This window comes from Sus scrofa, chromosome X (assembly GCF_054392235.1).
Source record: "Sus scrofa isolate SSC_HxYL_T2T_F1_AM1 chromosome X, Sscrofa_HxYL_maternal_Yorkshire_Landrace_v2.0, whole genome shotgun sequence".
NCBI lineage: Eukaryota > Metazoa > Chordata > Mammalia > Artiodactyla > Suidae > Sus > Sus scrofa.
This window is the reverse complement of record NC_139401.1, coordinates 60,955,511-60,976,384: the sequence shown is the minus strand read 5'-3', so window position 1 is coordinate 60,976,384 and position 20,874 is coordinate 60,955,511. Positions and strand designations below refer to the sequence as shown.

At 38.6% G+C, this 20,874-nt stretch overlaps 1 protein-coding gene across 50 annotated transcripts in view; it reads left to right on the top strand.

The window, feature by feature from the left end:
* Positions 1-20,874, top strand: part of MTMR8 (myotubularin related protein 8) — a 143,341-nt gene that overhangs the window by 68,429 nt on the left and 54,038 nt on the right. For 34 of the 50 annotated variants that reach the window (XR_014835115.1, XR_014835114.1, XR_014835103.1 and 31 more), the window contains 4 exons: positions 10,900-11,025; positions 12,070-12,119; positions 14,477-14,677; positions 17,344-17,472. Coding sequence is in view for 31 of the 50 variants with exons in the window: in XM_085007228.1 (XP_084863354.1) it covers positions 10,900-11,025; positions 12,070-12,119; positions 14,477-14,677; positions 17,344-17,472 (506 nt within the window). In the remaining 19 variants the exon portion in view is untranslated. Of the gene's footprint in view, positions 1-10,899; positions 11,026-12,008; positions 12,120-14,476; positions 14,678-17,343; positions 17,473-20,874 lie in introns of all 50 variants that reach the window. The other 16 variants (XR_014835109.1, XR_014835108.1, XM_085007238.1 and 13 more) reach the window with 2 other exon arrangements.

The window sequence follows — 20,874 nt, the reverse complement described above, 5'->3', positions numbered from 1 at the left end:
TAATTGCCCCTCCTACCTCTTGATATGGCCTCCTCTTTGTCTTCTGGAGTAGGATGTCTTTTTGAGAGTTTCCAGTCCATTTGGTTGAAGGTTGCTCAGCACTTGGTTGTGATTTTGTTGTTTTTAGGAGAGAAGTTGAACTCCAGTCCTTCTATTCCATCATCTTAATCTCATCTCCAAAAGACTTTTAAATAGTATGTAAAATACTGTCTGAAATATACAACCCTAATGTTTTCCAATTACCTAGACATGTTGCCTCCATTTTTCATTGTAATACATTATTAAGGTTTACAATGTGACCCCCTTGGTCTTTTCAAACGCACTGTTCCAGCCATTATTTATACTCTTCCCTTTCCACATACCATACACCCATATATCTGTATTACCCTTCTGAAACTGACTTCATTAGACCATAGAGCATAAGTATGGACAAGATGAATGTATTTAATAGACAGTAAAACTGCATAAAGACGTTTGAATATGAGTAGATGAAAAAGATAAGCTTGAGATTGTACAATTATCCTGTACTTTCCATTTCAATCACCACCTATGCAATATCCCAAGATTGAATACTCAGCCTTGAATTCTCTCTCTTCCCTTCCATCTGGCAATTGCTTATTCCTATCAGTTCTTCTCAAAAGTGTTTCTCGAATTTGACCTTTCTTCTCAGCTTCTACTGCTATTTTCTTAACTAAGACATCCCTTAAGTACTATAATAAGTTCATAACTGGCTTAGAAGTTGCTCCCCAACTTGACCTCCAAACTGATTCTAAAATCATCTCTTTTGAGCACATCTGATAATGTCCCTTTAAACTCAAAATCCTCCAATGACTCTCCATTGCCCATAAGACCTTGCCACTAGTGAAATTCGTATTCTCAAAAGCACTATAGTACCTCTTCCTCTCTCAGTTTGTCTCTCATTATCTTTATTTTATTTTTCTCATTACCCAAGTTATAAATATACATTATCAAATAAACATTTCAGAAATATATAACATAAAATGTAAATATTCTCTGTAGTTTTCTCCACAGCATGCACATCACTTTAATAATTTGATATGTACCTCTAGATAAACATTAACTATTTGAACTTTCTGTGGTAGTGTAAATGCTTCAGATATGTACTAATACAATAGTTGCATAGTTGGATGTGGCTAGTGAGTGAGGAACTGCAGTTGCAGTTTTAATTTCACTTATTTCAGTCAGCTTAAATTTAAATAGCCAGTTGTGGCTAGTGACTACTTTATAGGTCAGTATGGGTTTGAAATTTTTCAATGCATGTAATTAATATATCATTGCTACTATATAAAAACGAGATTGTGCTGTGCATATTTTTCCTCAACTGACTCTTTATACTTGATGTACGATGAACATTTTCCAGATCAGTTCAATCAGTACTACCTCACTCTTTTCAGGGGCTGTATAAGTATTCCATTATATGAATTTATCATGGTCCCTGTTAATGGGCAATTCAGTTATTCATTTTTTTTCACAAATACAAACATTGAGAGGACAAGATGGCGGAGGAGTAGGGGGACACGCTCGCCCTCTCCCACAAACACAACAAAAAAAGCACATCTACAGAATAAATGACTTGCACAGAACAGCAACCAATCGCTGGCAGAGGAACCTAAACTCCAATAATGGCAAGAAGTTCGTGACATTATTGGGCAGAACAGGAGAAAAGAGGAGAGTGAGAGAAGGTGAATCCGAGTGGGACGGGCGCTCCCAAAAGGGAACTGTGGAGGAGAAAGGGATCCTGCACCCTGGAAAGTCACCTACCGGGGGAAAGATCAAACGAACCGGAGGAATCTCCAGATGCAAAGAAGAGTGTAGCAGTAAGTCGGAGTACGGAAAAACTGATCAAGAACCCAACGGACCATCTGAACTACGGGCACAGTCACCAAAAATTGAGACGCCTGGGTGGGGGCTGGGCACCGAATCGTTGGCTCCAGAGGTTAGTCCCCGGGAAAGGACCAGGGGACGCCTGGGTGGGGGCTGGGCACCGAGACCTCGCCTCTGAAGGTTAGTCCCCGAGAGGGGGCCGGGGGATGCCTGGGGGGGGCTGGGCACTGAGACCTCGCCTCTGAAGGCTAGTCCCCGAGAGGGGGCTGGGGGACACCTGGGTGGGGGCTGGGCACCGAGACCTCGCCTCCGAAGGTTAATCCCTGAGAAAGGGCCGGGGGACGCCTGGGGGGGGGCTGGGCACCGAGACCTGGCTCCAGAGGTTAGTCCCCAGGCTAGGGGGGCGGGGCAGAGCGGTAACTGCTTGGGAGGTCTCTAAACCATTTGACGGGGCAGAGACTGCCTGGGAGACTAGAAAACAAAGCTGTCGCAGAGGAAGGGAACAATACTCTAGGGGCGGGGAAGTGGAAAGCCGCTTCAGAGGGAACCTGGGAGAAGAGCATGGTCTGCGCCCGTGCTGGGGAGGGGAGAGAAGAAGGGGTGGGTCCCCATAGAATACCCCCCACGCCACAGCAAGCTAACAGGCCCAAAAGCTAGCAGAAAGCTGTACTTCCCAGTGCATCCCCTCCCCACACCCCCGCCCCCTACGCTCTCACCAGACCTGGGTCTGCCTGCCATCCAGGAGGGCTGGCCTCAACAATTGCCTGAAGCCTACCACCGCAGGGGCTGTCCCTGCACAGGCCTGCTTGCCCTTTGGAGGGGCTACACTTCCGCAGAGCACCACCAAACACCACCAGCCCCCTAGAAAAGGCCTGCAGCCCAGAAAAGCTAGAACAAGCCTAGCCAGGACATGAATAGATCTGCCTAATTCTTGGACGGTTTTTCTGAGACGGCCTGCTCTGGGGAGGAGCCTCCTGGGTCTCCAAGGGCTTTACTACCCGCCCAAGCCCCCAGGGGGTGCTGAGACCTAGTGGACCAGCTGCATAGGACTGCCAGCTCCAGGCAGGACCCCCTGCAGCCCAGAAAAGCTGCAACAAGCCTGGCCGAGTCGGGAAAAGATCTCAGACGGTCTTTCTGAGTCGGGCTGCCCTGGGGAGGAGCCTCTTGGGCCTCCAAGGGCACTGCTACCTGCCCAAGCCCCCAGGGGGTGCTAAGACCTAGTGTACCAGCTGCATAGGACTGCCAGCTCCAGGCAGGAGCCCCTGCAGCCCAGAAAAGCTGCAACAAGCCTGGCCGAGTTGGGAAAAGATCTCAGACGGTCTTTCTGAGTCGGGCTGCCCTGGGGAGGAGCCTCTTGAGTCTCCAAGGGCCCTGTTACCCGCCCAAGCTCCCAGGTGGTGCCCCACTCCCTTGAAATAACTGCTCAGCACCACCAGCCCCCTGGAAGAGCCCCTGCAGCCCAGAAAAGCTGCAACAAGCTCGGCCAGACTGTGAAAAGTTCCGCCTACATTCTCAGGCCGTCCTTCTGAGTTGGGCTGACCTGGGGAAGAGCCTCTTTGGTTCTCAGTGACCCAGATAGCTGCTCCAGCCCCCAGGGGGTGCTGCACTCCTGAGGAACAGCTGCCCAACACCGCCAACCCCCTGCAAGAAACCCACAGCCTAAAAACACCAGAGTAAGCTCTGCATGACCAACTGAAATCTGCTACCATCGTGAGGTGGACCTCCCAGTCCTGTCTGCCCTCAGGAAGTCCTCCTTTGCTTCAAAGAAACACTGTTAGTCCCATCAACACTCCAGAAAAGCCACACTGCCTCAAAAAAGATTGACCAACAACGACAGCCCTCAGGAAATATTCCACGGCAGTGACAAGGCAAACACTACCCGATCACGGAGAGTACAACTCCCTCAGGAGACAGAAAACAACAAGCAAGATGAAGAAGCTGAGAAACCACCCCCAGTCAAACCAACAGGAGAACTCACCTAAAACAGTCAACAATGAAACAGATCTCTGCAGTCAGACAGACCTAGAATTCAAAAGAGAAATACTGAAAATACTGAAGGAATTAAGAGAAGATATGAACAGTAATGCAGATACCCTCAGAAAGGAGCTAGAAAATATAAGGAGGAGCCAAGAAAAACTAGAACATTCATTTGCAGAGATGCAAACTGAACTAGGGGCAGTAAAAACCAGAATGAATAATGCAGAAGAACGAATCAGTGATGTGGAAGATAGAATAATGGAAATCACTCAATCTGGTCAACAGACAGAAAACCGAATCAAAAAACTGGAAAGCAATATAAGAGACCTATGGGATAATATAAAGCGGGCCAATCTACGCATAATAGGAATTCCAGAAGGAGTAGAAAAAGATAAGGGAATGGAAAATATATTTGAAGAAATTATCGCTGGAAACTTCCCAAATCTAAAGGATACTGGATTCAAGATACAAGAAGCACAGAGAGCCCCAAACAAACTGAACCCAAGCAGACCCACACCAAGACACATCATAATAAAAATGGCAAAAGTTAGTGATAAAGAGAGGATCCTAAAGGCAGCAAGAGAAAAGCAGAATGTTACCTACAAGGGAACCCCCATAAGAATATCAGCTGATTTCTCTACAGAAACACTACAGGCCAGGAGGGAATGGCAAGAGATATTTAAAGTGCTCAAAGGAAAAAATATGCAACCTAGAATACTTTATCCAGCAAGAATATCATTTAAAATAGAAGGGGAAATAAAATTTTTTTCCAACAAACAAAAACTTAAAGAATACAGCAACACAAAACCCAGGTTAAAGGAAATATTGAAAGGGCTTCTCTAAACCAAAAAGAAAGGAAGGAAAGGGAAGAAAAAAGAAAAGAAAAAAAAAAGAAGAAGAAGAAGAAGAGGAAGAACTAGGACTGAGGAAACCGTAATCAGAGAGCAGTCACTCAAATAAGCCAGCATACAGATTTAATCATGAACATGCTTCAAACAAAATAAAATTAAAAAGAAAAAAATAAAAGAGTCATCAAAACCATAAAATGTGGGCAAGTGATGTTAGGAGGTAAATAACCCCTTTTGTTTATATGTATGTCTCTCTTCTTAATTTTAATATAGTAATGCTGGGTTTGAACTTACAGGACCATCAGGCTAAAACAGACAATTATGGGAAGGGGTTAGCATACTTAAAAAACAGGGCAACCACAAGCCAAAACCAAATATTGCATTTGCAAAAAATGAAAAAAAATACACTCAAGCAGATAATAACAGGAGACCATCCAACCAAAAAAAAAAAAATAAAAAAAAAGAAAAAAACAAAAAAAGAAAGGAAGAATGGAGAACCATAGAATCAACTGGAACTCGAGGTTCAAATGGCAATAAATAATCATCTATCAATTATCACCTTAAATGTCAGTGGAGTGAACACCCCAATCAAAAGACACAGGGTGGCTGAGTGGATCAAAAGGCAAAAACCTTCAATATGCTGCCTACAAGAAACTCACATTAGGACAAAAGATGCATATAGATTGAAAGTGAAAGGGTGGGGAAAAGTATTTCACGCCAATAGACATGACAGAAAAGTAGGAGTCGCAACGCTCATATCAGACAAAATAGACTTTAAAACAAAAGACATAAAGAAAGACAAAGAAGGACACTATTTAATGATTAAGGGATCCATCCAAGGAGAGGATGTTACTATCATCAACATATATGCCCCAAATATAGGAGCACCCAGATACATACAACAAATATTAACAGACATAAAGGGAGATATTGATGAGAATACAATCATAGTAGGAGACCTAAATACCCCCCTCACATCAATGGACAGATCCTCTAGACAGAAAACCAATAAAGCAACAGAGATCATAAAGGAAACAATAGAAAAGTTAGACTTAACTGATATCTTCAGGACACTACATCCAAAACAATCAGAATACACATTCTTCTCAAATGCTCATGGAACATTCTCAGGAATCGACCACATATTGGGACATAAAGCGAATCTCAGTAAATTTAGGAGCATAGAAATTATCTCAAGTATCTTCTCTGACCACAATGCCATGAAATTAGAAATCAACCACGGGAAAAGCAAAGAGAAAAAACCTACTCCATGGAGACTAAACAACATGCTACTAAAAAACCAATGGGTCAATGAGGAAATCAAGAAGGAAATTAAAAACTACCTTGAAACAAATGATAATGAAGACACAACCTCTCAAAATCTATGGGATGCTGCGAAAGCAGTGCTCAGAGGTAAATTTATAGCAATACAGGCCTTTCTCAAAAAAGAAGAAAGATCCCAAATGGACAACTTAACCCTCCACCTAACGGAATTAGAAAAAGAAGAACAAAAAAGGCCTAAAGTCAGCAGAAGGAAGGAAATTATAAAGATCAAAGAAGAAATCAATAAAATAGAGATTCAAAAAACAATAGAGAAAATTAATAAAACCAAGAGCTGGTTCTTTGAAAAAGTGAAAAAAATTGACAAACCCCTGGCCAGACTCACTAAAAAGAGGAGAGGAAGAACCCAAATCACCAAAATTATAAATGAAAAAGGAGAAATCACAACGGATACAGCAGAAATACAAAAAACCATAAGAGAATACTATGAACAACTGTATGGCAACAAGTTTGACAATCTGGAAGAAATGGACAATTTTCTAGAATCTTACAGCCTGCCAAAACTGAATCAAGCAGAAACAGACCAACTGAACAGACCCATCACTAGAAATGAAATTGAAGAGTTCATAAAATCACTCCCTACAAATAAAAGTCCAGGACCAGATGGCTTCACAGGTGAATTCTATCAAACATATAAAGAGGAATTGGTGCCCATCCTCCTGAAACTCTTTCAAAAGGTTGAAGAAGAAGGAATACTCCCAAAGACATTCTATGAGGCCACCATCACCCTCATTCCAAAACCAGGCAGAGATACCACCAAAAAAGAAAACTATCGCCCAATATCATTGATGAATATAGATGCAAAAATTCTCAACAAAATCTTAGCCAACCGAATCCAACAGCATACCAAAAATATTATACACCATGACCAGGTTGGGTTCATCCCAGGTTCACAAGGATGGTTCAACATACGCAAATCAATCAACATCATACACCACATTAACAAAAAAAAGTCAAAAATCATATGATCATCTCAATAGATGCAGAAACAGCATTTGACAAAGTTCAACATCCATTCATGATCAAGACCCTCGCCAAAGTGGGTATAGAGGGAACATTCCTGAATATAATCAAAGCCATTTATGATAAACCCACAGCAAATATAATACTCCATGGGGAAAAACTGAAAGCCTTCTCACTCAAATCTGGAACAAGACAGGGATGCCCACTCTCACCACTGCTCTTCAACATCGTTTTGGAAGTCTTAGCCACAGCAATTAGACCAAGAAACGAAATAAAAGGCATCCATATAGGAAGAGAAGAGATCAAACTGTCACTGTATGCAGATGACATGATTCTATACCTAGAAAACCCTAAGGACTCAACCCCAAAACTCCTTGAACTGATTAATAAATTCAGCAAAGTGGCAGGATATAAGATTAACATTCAGAAGTCAGTTGCATTTCTGTATACCAGCAATGAAACATTAGAAAAGGAATACAAAAATATGATACCTTTTAAAATTGTACCTCACAAAATCAAATACCTCGGAATACACCTGACCAAAGAGGTAAAGGACCTATATGCCGAGAACTATAAAACCTTAATCAAAGAAATCAAAGAAGAGGTAAAGAAATGGAAAGATATTCCATGTTCCTGGATTGGGAAAATCAATATTGTAAAAATGGCCATCCTACCCAAAGCCATCTACAGATTCAATGCAATCCCTATCAAATTACCCATGACATTTTTCACAGAACTAGAACAAACAATCCAAACATTTATATGGAACCACAAAAGACCCAGAATCGATAAAGCAATCCTGAGAAACAAAAAGCAAGCAGGAGGCATCACTCTCCCAGACTTCAAGAAATACTACAAAGCCACAGTCATCAAAACAGTGTGGTACTGGTGTCAAAACAGACAGACAGACCAATGGAACAGAATAGAGAATCTGGAAATAAACCCTGACACCTATGGTCAATTAATCTTTGACAAGGGAGGCAAGACCATAAAATGGGAAAAAGAAAGTCTATTCAGCAAGCATTGCTGGGAAACCTGGACAGCTGCATGCAAAGCAATGAAACTAGAACACACCCTCACACCATGCACAAAAATAAACTCAAAATAGCTGAAAGACTTAAATATATGACAGGACACCATCAAACTCCTAGAAGAAAACATAGGCCAAACACTCTCTGACATCAACCTCATGAATATTTTCTCAGGTCAGTCTCCCAAAGCAATAGCAATTAGAGCAAAAATAAACCCATGGGACCTCATCAAACTGAAAAGCTTTTGCACAGCAAAGGAAACCAAAAAGAAAACAAAAAGGCAACTTACAGGAAGGGAGAAAATAGTTTCAAATGATGCAACTGACAAGGGCTTAATCTCTAGAATATATAAGCAACTTATACAATTCAACAGCAAAAAAACCAATCAAGCAATGGAAAAATGGGCAAAAGACCTGAATAGACATTTCTCCAAAGAAGATATACAGATGGCCAACAAACACATGAAAAAATGCTCAACATCGCTGATTATAAGAGAAATGCAAATCAAAACTACCTCACACCAGTCAGAATGGCCATCATTAATAAATCCACAAATAACAGGTCCTGGAGGGGTTGTGGAGAAAAGGGAATCCTCCTTCACTGCTGGTGGGAATGTAAACTGGTATAGCCACTTTGGAGATACCTTAGAAATCTATACATAGAACTTCCATATGACCCTGCAATCCCACTCTTGGGCATCTATCCAGACAAAGCTCTACTTAAAAGAGACACATGCACCCACATGTTCATTGCAGCACTATTCACAATAGCCAGGACATGGAAACAATCCAAATGTCCATCGACAGAGGATTGGATTCGGAAGAAGTGGTATATATACACAATGGAATACTACTCAGCCATAAAAAAGGATGACATCATGCCATTTGCAGCAACATGGATGGAACTAGAGACTCTCCTCCTGAGTGAAATGAGCCAGAAAGACAAAGACAAATACCATATGAGATCACTTATAACTGGAATCTAATATCCAGCACAAATGAACATCTCCTCAGAAAAGAAAATCATGGACTTGAAGAAGAGACTTGTGGTTGCCTGCTGGGAGGGGGAGGGAGTGGGAGGGATCGGGAGCTTGGGCTTATCAGACACAACCTAGAATAGATTTACAAGGAGATCTCACTGAATAGCATTGAGAACTATGTCTAGATACTCATGTTGCAGCAGAAGAAAGGGTGGGGGAAAAACTGTAATTGCAATGTATACATGTAAGGATGACCTGACCCCTTTGCTGTACAGTGGGAAAATAAAAAAAAAATCTATCGGCAGAGTAACTACCAGAGATCATTCACTTATTACAAAATTAGGGTCAATGATAAATAAAACCCATCAATTACCAAAAAAAAAAAAAAAAAAACAAATACAAACATTGCTGCATCAAATATTGCTGCATAAAATATCCTTGAACATATATCTTTGCCTGTGTGGGCATTCGTAAAAGTAGATTTTGAGTCAATGATTATGAATATTTCAGACTTTACTATATGTGGCTAAATTGCCCTTCAAATAGGTTGCACCAGTTTCCATCCCACTAGCAATGCCTGTTTTTCCACATAATTTCTGCGGTAGTTATCATCAGTCTTTTTTGTCTTCACCAGTTTGATAGGTAATTCATTTTATATCATGCTTTAATTTGCATTTCTTTAATAATTAGTGAAATTGAGCATCTTTTCCTGTCCACCAGTGACTTTTCACTGCATTTGGAGCCCTAAGGAAAGAGCGTTGTTGTTGTTGCTCTCCATCCTGATTCTTCCTCTCAATCCCAGGAGATTGGAATGTCCACATGCAACCTATCAAACACTTTTCACTGATAGTTCTTTGACCTTTTATGCTCCAGTTTTCACACTCTTACTCCAGGTCACCCAGTTCTTCTATCCCATGAAGACCTGTACATTTTTAACTCCACTTTTTCCACCTTTTCCTACCTTTTTTCCTATTTAGCCAAGACATAGTGGTGCATCCATTACACCTGGCCTCTTAATCCTTCCACTCTACCAGCCCTGCTAATCTCAGACATTCTCTACTTTCTCTGTTTTTAAACCATGACTACTAATTATTGCTACAAAAAAATAAATCTCTTAACCATGTTAATTGGTACAATAACAGGTTTATGGTCTATAATATAGACTGTATTCCTGTAGTCTTAGGACCACTTAGCAGTCATTTTATATGTCCCTGGTTAGGTCCCAGACCTGTTCCACCAAGCAGGTATTCCTAATTTGTATTTTACTTTCAAGCTGGCTACCCCACTGTTACTCCCCTATCTATAAGCACATATTCAGATATGTCTCCTTTTGCATGGAAAACTCAAAGTTATCTCTCATCTTCCCACTACTTATACTAACCAATTTTGTCTCCTTCTTTGCTATTTCAGAGGAAATAGTGCCTCATCTTCTGTACAAGAATAATCCCTCTACCTGTATTTTTAGTCCCTTCACCTCCTTCTTCAAGGAGCCTCTTTCCCCTGCATTTTCAACATGTTTTTTTGACTGCTTTATCCCTCATAAATATGCTCGATATGTTCCTATTCCTAAGAAAAAGAACTTTTCTTATCTTCTTCTATTGTCCTTTTTCTTCTTGGTTAGAGCTTTTTTTTTTTTTTGAACGTAATTGGCCCTCCCTATTAGCATTTCCTCACTTCTCTTCACTCTTCAGTTCACTGTGATCCAATTTCCATACCTTTGCTACTATTCTTGCTGAGGTCACTAATGAAATTTAATTTCATTCCCCATATAGGATGCCAATATTATGAGAAGAAATTAATGTAGCCCACTAAGACCAAGTTCTCTGGTGTAGAGATGGTATTTGGGAACCTTATTTATTAACCCAGCATGCTATATAAAAGTTGTTTATGTTACTTTTGTCTCTTGTCTTCACAGGCAGTTAAGGTAGAAAAGACTAATGTCTTAGTCCATTGTTCTGATGGGTGGGACCGCACAGCACAAGTCTGCTCTGTGGCCAGCATCCTCTTAGATCCATTTTATAGGACATTCAAAGGACTCATGGTAAGAGTGCAAGTGATTAGATTTTATTTTGCACAAGTGAGAGATTGTGAATACATGAAAAATAACTATCAACCAACATGTTTTCTTTAAGAAAGAGGTCCAAATAGACAAAAAAGCTCTGCTTTTCAATTTAGCATCTTTCCACTAAACTAGGCATTTATAATCTATATACCTTCTCTTGCACATTCAACATAGTTTCTTACCCATCAGAAGATAAGTTGTATTTGATAGGCTGCTATAAGGGGTAGGAAGGAATCAAAAAGTTTGCAGAGTTGAATGAATTACTGTTAAATAGGTAGAATGATGGATCTTCAGCATGTCAGCTGTCTGGATGTCAGACTCATGATTGTTTTCTGAACCAAGGCTTCTTTGTTTATCTTTCTAAGACACAGAATTCATGAAGTTCTCTTGCGGTACTGTGGGTTAGAGAACTTGTGTTGTCACTGCAGAGGCTTGGCTTATATCAATGCTGTGGCAGGGGTTTGATCCCTGACCCAGGAACTTTCACATGCCACCATAGGCACAACAACAACAATAACAAAAAAAAATAGTAGATAAAATAGAAAAAAATAGAACTCATGTAGGGGTTTATCTTAATTTTTCTTTTAGAAATACTTTATATTTTGTAATTGGTTGAAAATGAGTTTATACCAAGATTTGTTCTTGTTACAAACCCAAATACTGCCTTGTGATTCCTTTTTTCCCATAGGTTGAATTTAATCATGTTTATCAGGATTACATTTAGTTATTGCTCAATTGGCTTGTCACACATTATGTAAAAGCCAAAAGAAATGTGACAGTGGATACAAATCCAGAATAATTTCTCCTGATAGCTTTGAAACTTGAGGGCAGTCTGTATGGGCCTTTAAATGAAATCCAAGTTGCTTACTTATTTATCATCTGAGAAATTAACTTTATTTATCATCAGTTCAACTCAAATTTATGCAAATTCCATTTTAGCAAAGTGTTTTGATATTTTACAGGTATGGTTAATTAATTTTATAATTTTCATAATGAAAAATTTTCTTTTTGTATAATATGAAGATCCTGATAGAGAAGGAATGGATATCCATGGGCCACAAGTTCTCCCAAAGGTAAAAAATATCCTCATTTTAAAGGTGGAGGCAAAGGAGAATTCATTAGTGTCAGATTTATTTTGTGTAAGAAGGAACAGTAAATTGAACATGGCATAAATATTTTTTCATAAGAAATAAATATTCCAGAAATGATGCTAAGGGACTAGGGCTACAAAGGTGACTATAATATACCTTTAAAATGAGCAAATAATTATATCAAATTGTTAAATGTTTCAGAGAAGAACAGGCATCATGGGCCACAGAGGAATAAATGCTTAACTGTGTTTGAAGAAGACAGGACGGGCTTCCAGGAATAGGCAATATGTAAAGATGAACTTTAGGGAATGAATTGGAGTTTGCTAGATAGAACAGTTGGATAAGGAGGGCATTAAGGCAGAGGGAATAATATCTAAAACAATATACCTTTTATCATTTTATAAGGAAAAATTCAGGTGCAGATATCTGTTCTTTGGCAAGAGGTGGATGCAAGGACCTACATTTATTTGGTGATCTAATGTCTGCTATAAGCCAAACAGCCTCACTGAGACTTTACCTATGTTATAAGAATGATAACAAATGTTGACTGAATACCTAATAATGTGCTATATACTATATCAGATGCTGAGCTGATACCAAAGCACATAGAATGTGAGTTTTGCCCTCAAGGAGGTTTCTATTCAGGTCTTATTCTCTCCCATTGATGAGTGTCCACTTGATTTCATTTGATTGTTGCTCTCTAGCTATTTGGGTCCATCCATTCATTCTTCCATTGTCAACAAACATTGGGCCAGGCAATGTGCCAGGTTTTAAGGAGACTGTATTGAATCAAATATAGTCTCTGTCCCTTGTTTTACAGAAAATAAAATCAATGATGATAGCGTAGTATGGTAAGTGCTGAGTCAAAGGTAAACATGTACAAGGGAACCTTACTCATTTTGGGGCAAAGAACGGTCCCTGGAATTGATAGCAGTTTAGAACATTAAGAAGATAAGGTTGATTCTAGTTTTAGTTTTTAAGGAATCTCCATAGTCTTTTCCACAGTGTCTGCACCAATTTACATTTCCACAGTGTAGGATGGTTCCTTTTTCTCCACATCCTCACCAACATTTGTTATTTGTGTTCTTTTTGATGACAGCAACTCCTGGGTATATCTATCTAAAAAAATGCAAAAAGACTAATTTGAAAAGATACTGCACCTTAATGTTCATAGCAACATTATTCACAATTGCCAAAGCATGGAAGCAACCTAAGTGTCCATCATCAGATGAATGGATAAAGAAGATATGGTGTGTGTGTGTGTGTGTGTGTCTGTGACTGGGTGTATCCAATAGAATACTATTCAGCCATAAAAAGGAAAAGAAGCAATGAAGGAATGAAATTTTTCCATTTGTAGTGACATGGATGGACTTGGAGGGTATTATGCTAAATGCATTAGTCTGACAGAGAAAGACAAATAACTGTATGATATCACTTATATTTGAATTTAAAAAATACAACAAACTACTGAATATAACAAAAAGAAGCATACTTACAGATATAGAGAACAAACTAGTGGATACCAGTGGGGAGAGGGAAGGGGCAATGGGCAAGATGGGAACAGGGTATTTTAAAAAGATGTTATTATGAAATTCTATAAGATCATGTGTGTGAAAAATTTGAAAATTGTAAAGCACTGTAGGCCTTAAAGAATCTTTCATTCAAAAAAAGTTTTAAAAAGTTTTTTTAAGATGATAAGATTGAAGATTTGAGAGACAGTGGATTTTTGGTAGAATAAGACTCCTGAGGAGATAAGAGGGGTAAAAGCTTTAGTCCAAATGAAAATATTAGCTTGAGCTATAACTAAGAACACCTCTACCAGTGAATACTACATGGAAGGACAGGCAGAGAAGAAACTAAGTTTGTGAGTGTCAGAGGCAGAAGTTAATTTTTTTTTGTCTTTTTGTCTTTTTCCAGGGCTGTACCTGCAGCATATGGAGGTTCCCAGGCTAGGGGTTGAATTGGAGCTGTAGCTGCTGGCCTTCACCACAGCCACAGCAATGCAGAATCTGAGCTGTATCTGCGATCTACACCATAGCTCATGGCAACGCCGGATCCTTAACCCACTGAGCAAGGCCAGGGATCAAACCCACAACCTCATGGTTCCTAGTCGGATTTGTTAACCACTAGGCCATGACGGGAACTCCCATAGAAGTTAAATATTTTTACATGATGGCCTTGATCTTCTTCAGTGACACTGTAGACATCAGTTGAAAGGGATTATGGTTTGAGAAAATAGCTTAAAATTTATAAGAGCATAAGAATTAATGGATATATGGCATTAGTGTAAACCCTGATGTTAATAATTGTCTTTCTTTACCTTTATTTGCATCTCTCAGGTGTGGCCACCTGGATGGGGACCCTAAAGAAGTATCCCCTATCTTCACACAGTTCCTCGACTGTATCTGGCAGTTAATGGAACAGTTTCCTTGTGCATTTGAGTTTAATGAAAATTTCCTGCTGGAAATTCATGACCATGTTTTCTCCTGCCAGTTTGGGAACTTCCTTGGAAATTGTCAGAAAGATCGGGAAGATATGAGGTAAATTCAGTTTGTGAGAAAATACTGAATAGGGAGGGGGATCAGTGTAAAAGGAATTTAGTCACCACCCTGAATTTGGATAGCAGTTCAGGAAAGGGGATGAGATGACAACTATAAAAATTACTTGTGAATTATAAGGCAATGTTTGCATGAGGATTCCTTAAAACCTCAGATTCTTTATCTATGATATAGGAATAATACATACTTTTCAGAGCAATCATGAGGAACCAATGAAACAATGGATATGCAAGGACTTTGTAAGGAACCAATTACTGTGCAGGTGTGAGTAGTCATTATTTGCAGTCCTGTATCACTTGTATCAAAAAAATGGCAGCTCATGGGCTGAATCTGGCTCAACAGGCATGTTTTATTTAGTCTGTAGAATATCTTTTAAACTATGAATTGTCAGCATTTAAATATCATTATATTTCACATAGAAATCCAGTTATTTTAGGATTTTTAACTAAATAGAAAATTCATTGTGCCAAGATATTCTGCAAAATCAGAAACTCTGGCAGCACTGGACCTTATGTTCACATGGCAATGATTAGCTAGAGCTGAATAAGAATTGCTCCATTTGGATGAGGCCAACTCACTCTTATCTGCAACAATTCTCACCACTCTCTATATTTTATTCTCAGTGCACTTCTAATCTTATATTCCCAGCTCATGTAGGCAGTTGAATTTGCCCCAGACTTAAACTCTAATATCCTCACAATATGTAAAATGTAAACAGTTTTTGAAGTTGACAAATTGAGTTTCTGTGAATGTCAGAGAAAAGGAAATAGAGAGGAAAGTAGCTATATCACAAGCCACTCTTGTTTCACAGCTGTTGCAGTTAGTGCAAGTTCTCAGGGCCCTCTGTAATGTATCCCGATTCTTTTTTTTTGTCAACACAGATAACAGTGATGACTTGCTGCTTTAACATTTGTACTTACTTGGTAGCTTCTATGTCCATTTCTCTTTCATTTTGCAGCCATACCTTTCTTACCTTCTTGCCAAATACTTTTAGACACATTCCTTCTGTCTCTGACCCTGTTTTCCAAGCATTAAAATCTAAGATCTTTGCCCTATTCTTTTTTTTTTTTGCCCTCTTAAAATGAGGCTAGTATATCTTAGACCAGTTCCCCACACAAAGCTGAACCTCCATGTAAAAGTATGAAAGTTGAAAATTTTAACATATATTAAAATAGTTATTACTTAAAACAAACAGAAATATCATTCATCCATAAAAGGAAAGGCATTAACTCTAGAATCAGAGACCTGGATTTAAATTTTGCTTCTGTCATCTACTAGCTGTGACTTTTTGCAAATTAATTTGTGTCTCATTTTCTCGTGATTATTTTGTGGATAAAATATTTCAGGTTAATTATGAAAAGTTAATGAGATGTTTTAGGTAGAGTCTGGAACAGTGTTTGACATAGTAACAGCTCAATAAATACTAGTCCCCTTACCTCTGCAAGATTTTTTTTTCTTTTTTCAGTTAACAACAAATAAGATGAGTATACAAGGCCTTTGGCCTCACTGAAATGGTGTGAGGATTCTAAAAGCTACAAGACTACACTTTTAGGTCCTACAACCTGTACCACTTCTCTTTGTTCTCCTCTTTAAGCTTTCTTAGACAATATGTTTGCAAATGATCTTCCCATGCATGGTTACAAAGCAACTCTCATTAGGAAGAATGGATCGCATTCTTTTTGAAGTGTTAGCTAAGGGGCTTCCTTGCTGGGTAAGCAGGCTCCCTAAGATCTTAACTAAAGTTTAAGAAGAATCAGTCTTGCAATGTGAATATCATAGTCTGTGCTGCTCATCAATGATAACTCACAAGGAGTTCCCGTCATGGCGCAGAGGTTAACAAATCCGACTGTGAACTGAACTATGAGGTTGTGGGTTCAATCCCTGGCCTTGCTCAGTGGGTTAAGGATCCGGCGTTGCCGTGAACTGTGGTGTAGGTTGCAGATGCGGCTCGTATCCTGCGTTGCTGTGGCTCTGGCGTAGGCCAGCGGGGACAGCTCCGATTTGACCCCTAGCCTGGGAACTTCCATATGCCGCGGGAGCGGCCCAAGAAATGGCAAAAAGACAAAAAAAAGTGATAACTCACAAATATTTTCTCATATAAATTGCTAACTGTCTTTCACTGTCATATACATTCTGAGAGGAGGAGAAGCTGGCTTGAAATAAAATATAGAAAAGCCAGAAATTCACCCTCTGGTCTGTCTGTTAACTTACTTATAAGATTTTTAAAAGCAATTCCATGCTTTTTAAAACTGGAAAGGTCTAATGAGTGGGTTCATAGAATCTGAGATTTGGAAGAGACCTTAAAGGCTAAATTATATGTGAGGAGATGGGCCCAGAAGGAGCTAAGGACATTCCTAAGATTATGTAGCTACTCCACAGCAGAGACTATACTTAACATCTGTTCTTCAATGTGGAACTCTTTTTAACCTCTTATTCATTTAAAAATGGATAAATTGAAACCCAGATAATTTGTTACTCAGTGCTCACTAGCCATTTATTTCCATTTTAATTCTATTATAGCCTATCCCTTGCTCTTGGGTTGGGTTACTTATTTAAAAAAAATGGGCTGATTATCATGTTCGACATGACTGTGTGAGATTAGTTGCTTGCTGCTTTTAATTTTTTGGATTGTTTTTCTTTCCTGACAGAATCTATGAGAAAACCCATTCCCTGTGGCCTTTCTTGGTTCAGAGGAAACCAGACTTCAGGAACCCTCTCTATAAAGGCTTCACTGTGTATGGGGTACTCAATCCTAGTACTGTGCCCTACAACATTCAGTAAGTTCCTAAGTTGTCCCGTCCTTTCTTACAACAGGCTTCAGGACCTTAGCTGCTTTGCTTTTCTTTGTATAGCTCACATTATCTCCATAAGCCTGGATGTGGAGTAGACACTCCCCAGATCACCCATTCCTTGCTGCCTCTGAAAACAAGACCACACTCCCTTTGGTTTTCAGGGCTTTATTGTTCCTTGCTTATGGAAATGAAAAAATAATATTTGATTAGTAGTAATACAACCAGTCAGGATATATGCTGTTTCATTCCTTTTAGTCTTTCCCTGTATCTTCCTGTTCTTTCCCATCCTTTTTCTCCAAAGAGAAGGGAAAACAGAGAAACAGAATGTGATGGTATTGTTTGCTTTAAATTGTAAAGTACAGGGTGCCTTGCTCACTGACCACAACCCAGTGATTAAAATACATGGAGTTCCTACTGTGGTGCAACAGAATCGATGGCATCTTGGGAGCACTGGGATACAGGTTTGATCCCCAGCCCGCCACAGTATGTTAAGGATCCAGTGTTGCCACAACTGAGGCTTAGGTCACAACTATAGCTTGGATCTGATCCCTGGCCCAGGAACTCCATATGTCGAGGGCTGGCCAAAAGGAAAAAGAAATTAGTACAAGACAGTTGAATACACTTATTAGCTCTAGTAGTTTATTCTGCATATTCCTTATAATTTTGTATATGTAAGCTAATGTCATTTCTGAATAGAGATTCTTTTACTTGTTCTTTTCCAGTTTGGATGCCTTTTATTTTCTTGCCTAATTGAGCTGTTTAAAACTTCCAGTGGAAGTAGGCATCCTTCTACCCTTCCTAAGCTTAGGGGGAAATCTTTCAGTCTTTCTCCATTGAGTCTGTCAAAGAGTTTTGTTTTGTTTTACTTTAAAAATGACCTTTACCATGTTTAGGACATTCCTTTTTGTTCCCAGCTTTTTAAATGCTTTTATGATGGAAGGGTGTTAGATTATGTCAGGTATTTTTTCTGCATCATGTTAAGATGCAGATAAGTATGTGTTATTTTATCCTTAATTTTATTAATGTGGTATATAACGATTGATTTTCAGATGTTGAACCACCCACCCTTTCCTAGGGTAAACCCCACTTGGTCATGGTGTGTAATCCTCTTAACGTGCTGCTGCATTCAGTTGGCTAAGTAGATCATTGAGGATGTTTGCATCTATATTGATAAAACATATTGATCTATAATATTGTTTTCTTGTGACAACAGGGTCTGACTTTGGTATATAAGGTGTAAAGTTAAGTTTTTTGAGATCTTTTTTTTTAACAATTTCATGGAAAAGTTTTATTTATTTTTTTTCCATAATTATTTTTAATTACAACAATAATAAAAACTCCATTAATGAAGCAAATCTGTTAGAAACTAATTAAGAAAACTTGGTAGAATTCAAATTGGAAACAGTTTGAATTGACAATTCTGAGTGCATAGTGGTAAGAAACTGTCTATGATACAGTAATTAAAGAACATTTTAAATCTTACCCTTCAGCTGTATGTTCATAGCTCTTTTATAATTGTAGGTAACTAGCTAGTTAACTAATTCCAAAGCAAATATATTCATCACTGTATATATCAATAATCACTGTATATATCAATAATATCTAGTGATTGGTTTGCATGTTTTAGGAAGAATGCCTGTTCTGTATTTTTTTTTTACAAAATAAAATACATATATTTAAACACAATTACATTCACACAGATTATTATATCATGGATCTTAAGAAACATATTAAGCGACTCCCTTTGGAGAAGTGGAATGGAAAATATGCTGAGACAAATAGGAAATTTATTCTATACTTTATCCCATTTTGTATGGCTTTCATCTTTACTATTTAGTATTATCTTACATTTCAATTTTTCTTTAAAAATTAGCATTATATTAAAATTGTGATCGCTTCTCGGCCTTTTGGCTAAGATCAAGTGTAAAATTGTGTGTATTATGCAACTGAAATTTATAAAGAAGAAAGCCTTATATACCATTAAATATTTTATATAGCACAATAAAAAGAATAACTTAACTGGTAAGAATAACAAAAATAATATACCCTTTGAAAATAAGTAAAATATAAAATGCATAAGTTGGTTAAAAAACAGTGTAATTATATAAATATGTCCTCACAATTTGTTTCATCTCATTGATTCTTCAATAAAGGCATTACACCGTTCTAGGTAATGTGATAAACAAGACATTATAGACTTTACATTGTACCATGGAGAGAAATGGTTATTAATAATACAATTGTAGACCTATATTATTTAATTGTACAGTGGCATTATTTAATTATAATTATCATAAGTTCTTTGATGGAGAGGAAATCAGAATCAGATGTAAGAAGACTTCAGCATTCCAAGAGTGATGTCAAATGACCCCCTTCATGGTGGATTATGCACTTACTTACTATGAGATATATTTCTTCTCCAGAGATTCCTTGTTTGTGTATCAATTGTAGATTTTTGGTTTGGAGTTATTCTGAAGTTTTGATATAAGAGTCTATATGTATACAAGATTGTTTTAAGTTGTTGGTCTCTTAATTGCAAGTGCATCTCCACTGTCGTGCATTTGTACCCACCTCTTCTCATGATTTCTGATTTTGATGGTATAATTGTGCATGGATGATTTTGTATCTTTACTGTATATATACCTTTACTGGTGAGCCTTGTCATTTGTGGAATTTTTGTTTCTGGTTGCTGTCTTGTCTTTTCTGCCTAGAGAAGTTCCTTTAGTATTTGTTGTAAGGCTGGTTTAGTGTTGCTGAATTCTCTCAGCTTTTGCTTATCTGAGAAGGTTTTTATTTCTCCTTCAAATCTGAATGAGAGCCTTGCTGGGTAAAGTAATCTTGGTTGGAGGTTTTTTCCTTTCATCACATTAAGTATATCATGCCACTCCCTTCTGGCCTGCAGAGTTTCTGCTGAAAAATCTGCCGATAACCTTATTGGGGTTCCCTTGTATGTTACTTGCTTCTTTTCCCTAGCTGCTTTCAAGATTTTCTCTTTGTCTTTAATTTTGGTCAGTTTGATTAATATGTGTCTCGGTGTATTCCTCCTTGGGTTTATTTTATATGGTACTCGTTGTGCTTCCTGGATTTGAGTGAGTGGTTCCTTTCCCATGTTAGGGAAATTTTTGGCTATTATCTCTTGGAATAATTTTTCTGTCCCCTCATCTCTCTCTTCTCCTTCTGGTACCCCTATAATACGGATGTTGCTGTGTTTCACATTGTCCCAGAGATCTCTGAGACTCTCTTCATTTGTTTTCAGTCTTTTTTCTCTTTTCTGTTCTGCATCCATAATTTCTACTAATCTGTCCTCCACCTCGGTTATTTGTTATTCTGCCTCCTGTATTCTGCTGTTAGTTACTTCTAGTGAATTTTTCATTTCAGTGATTGTAT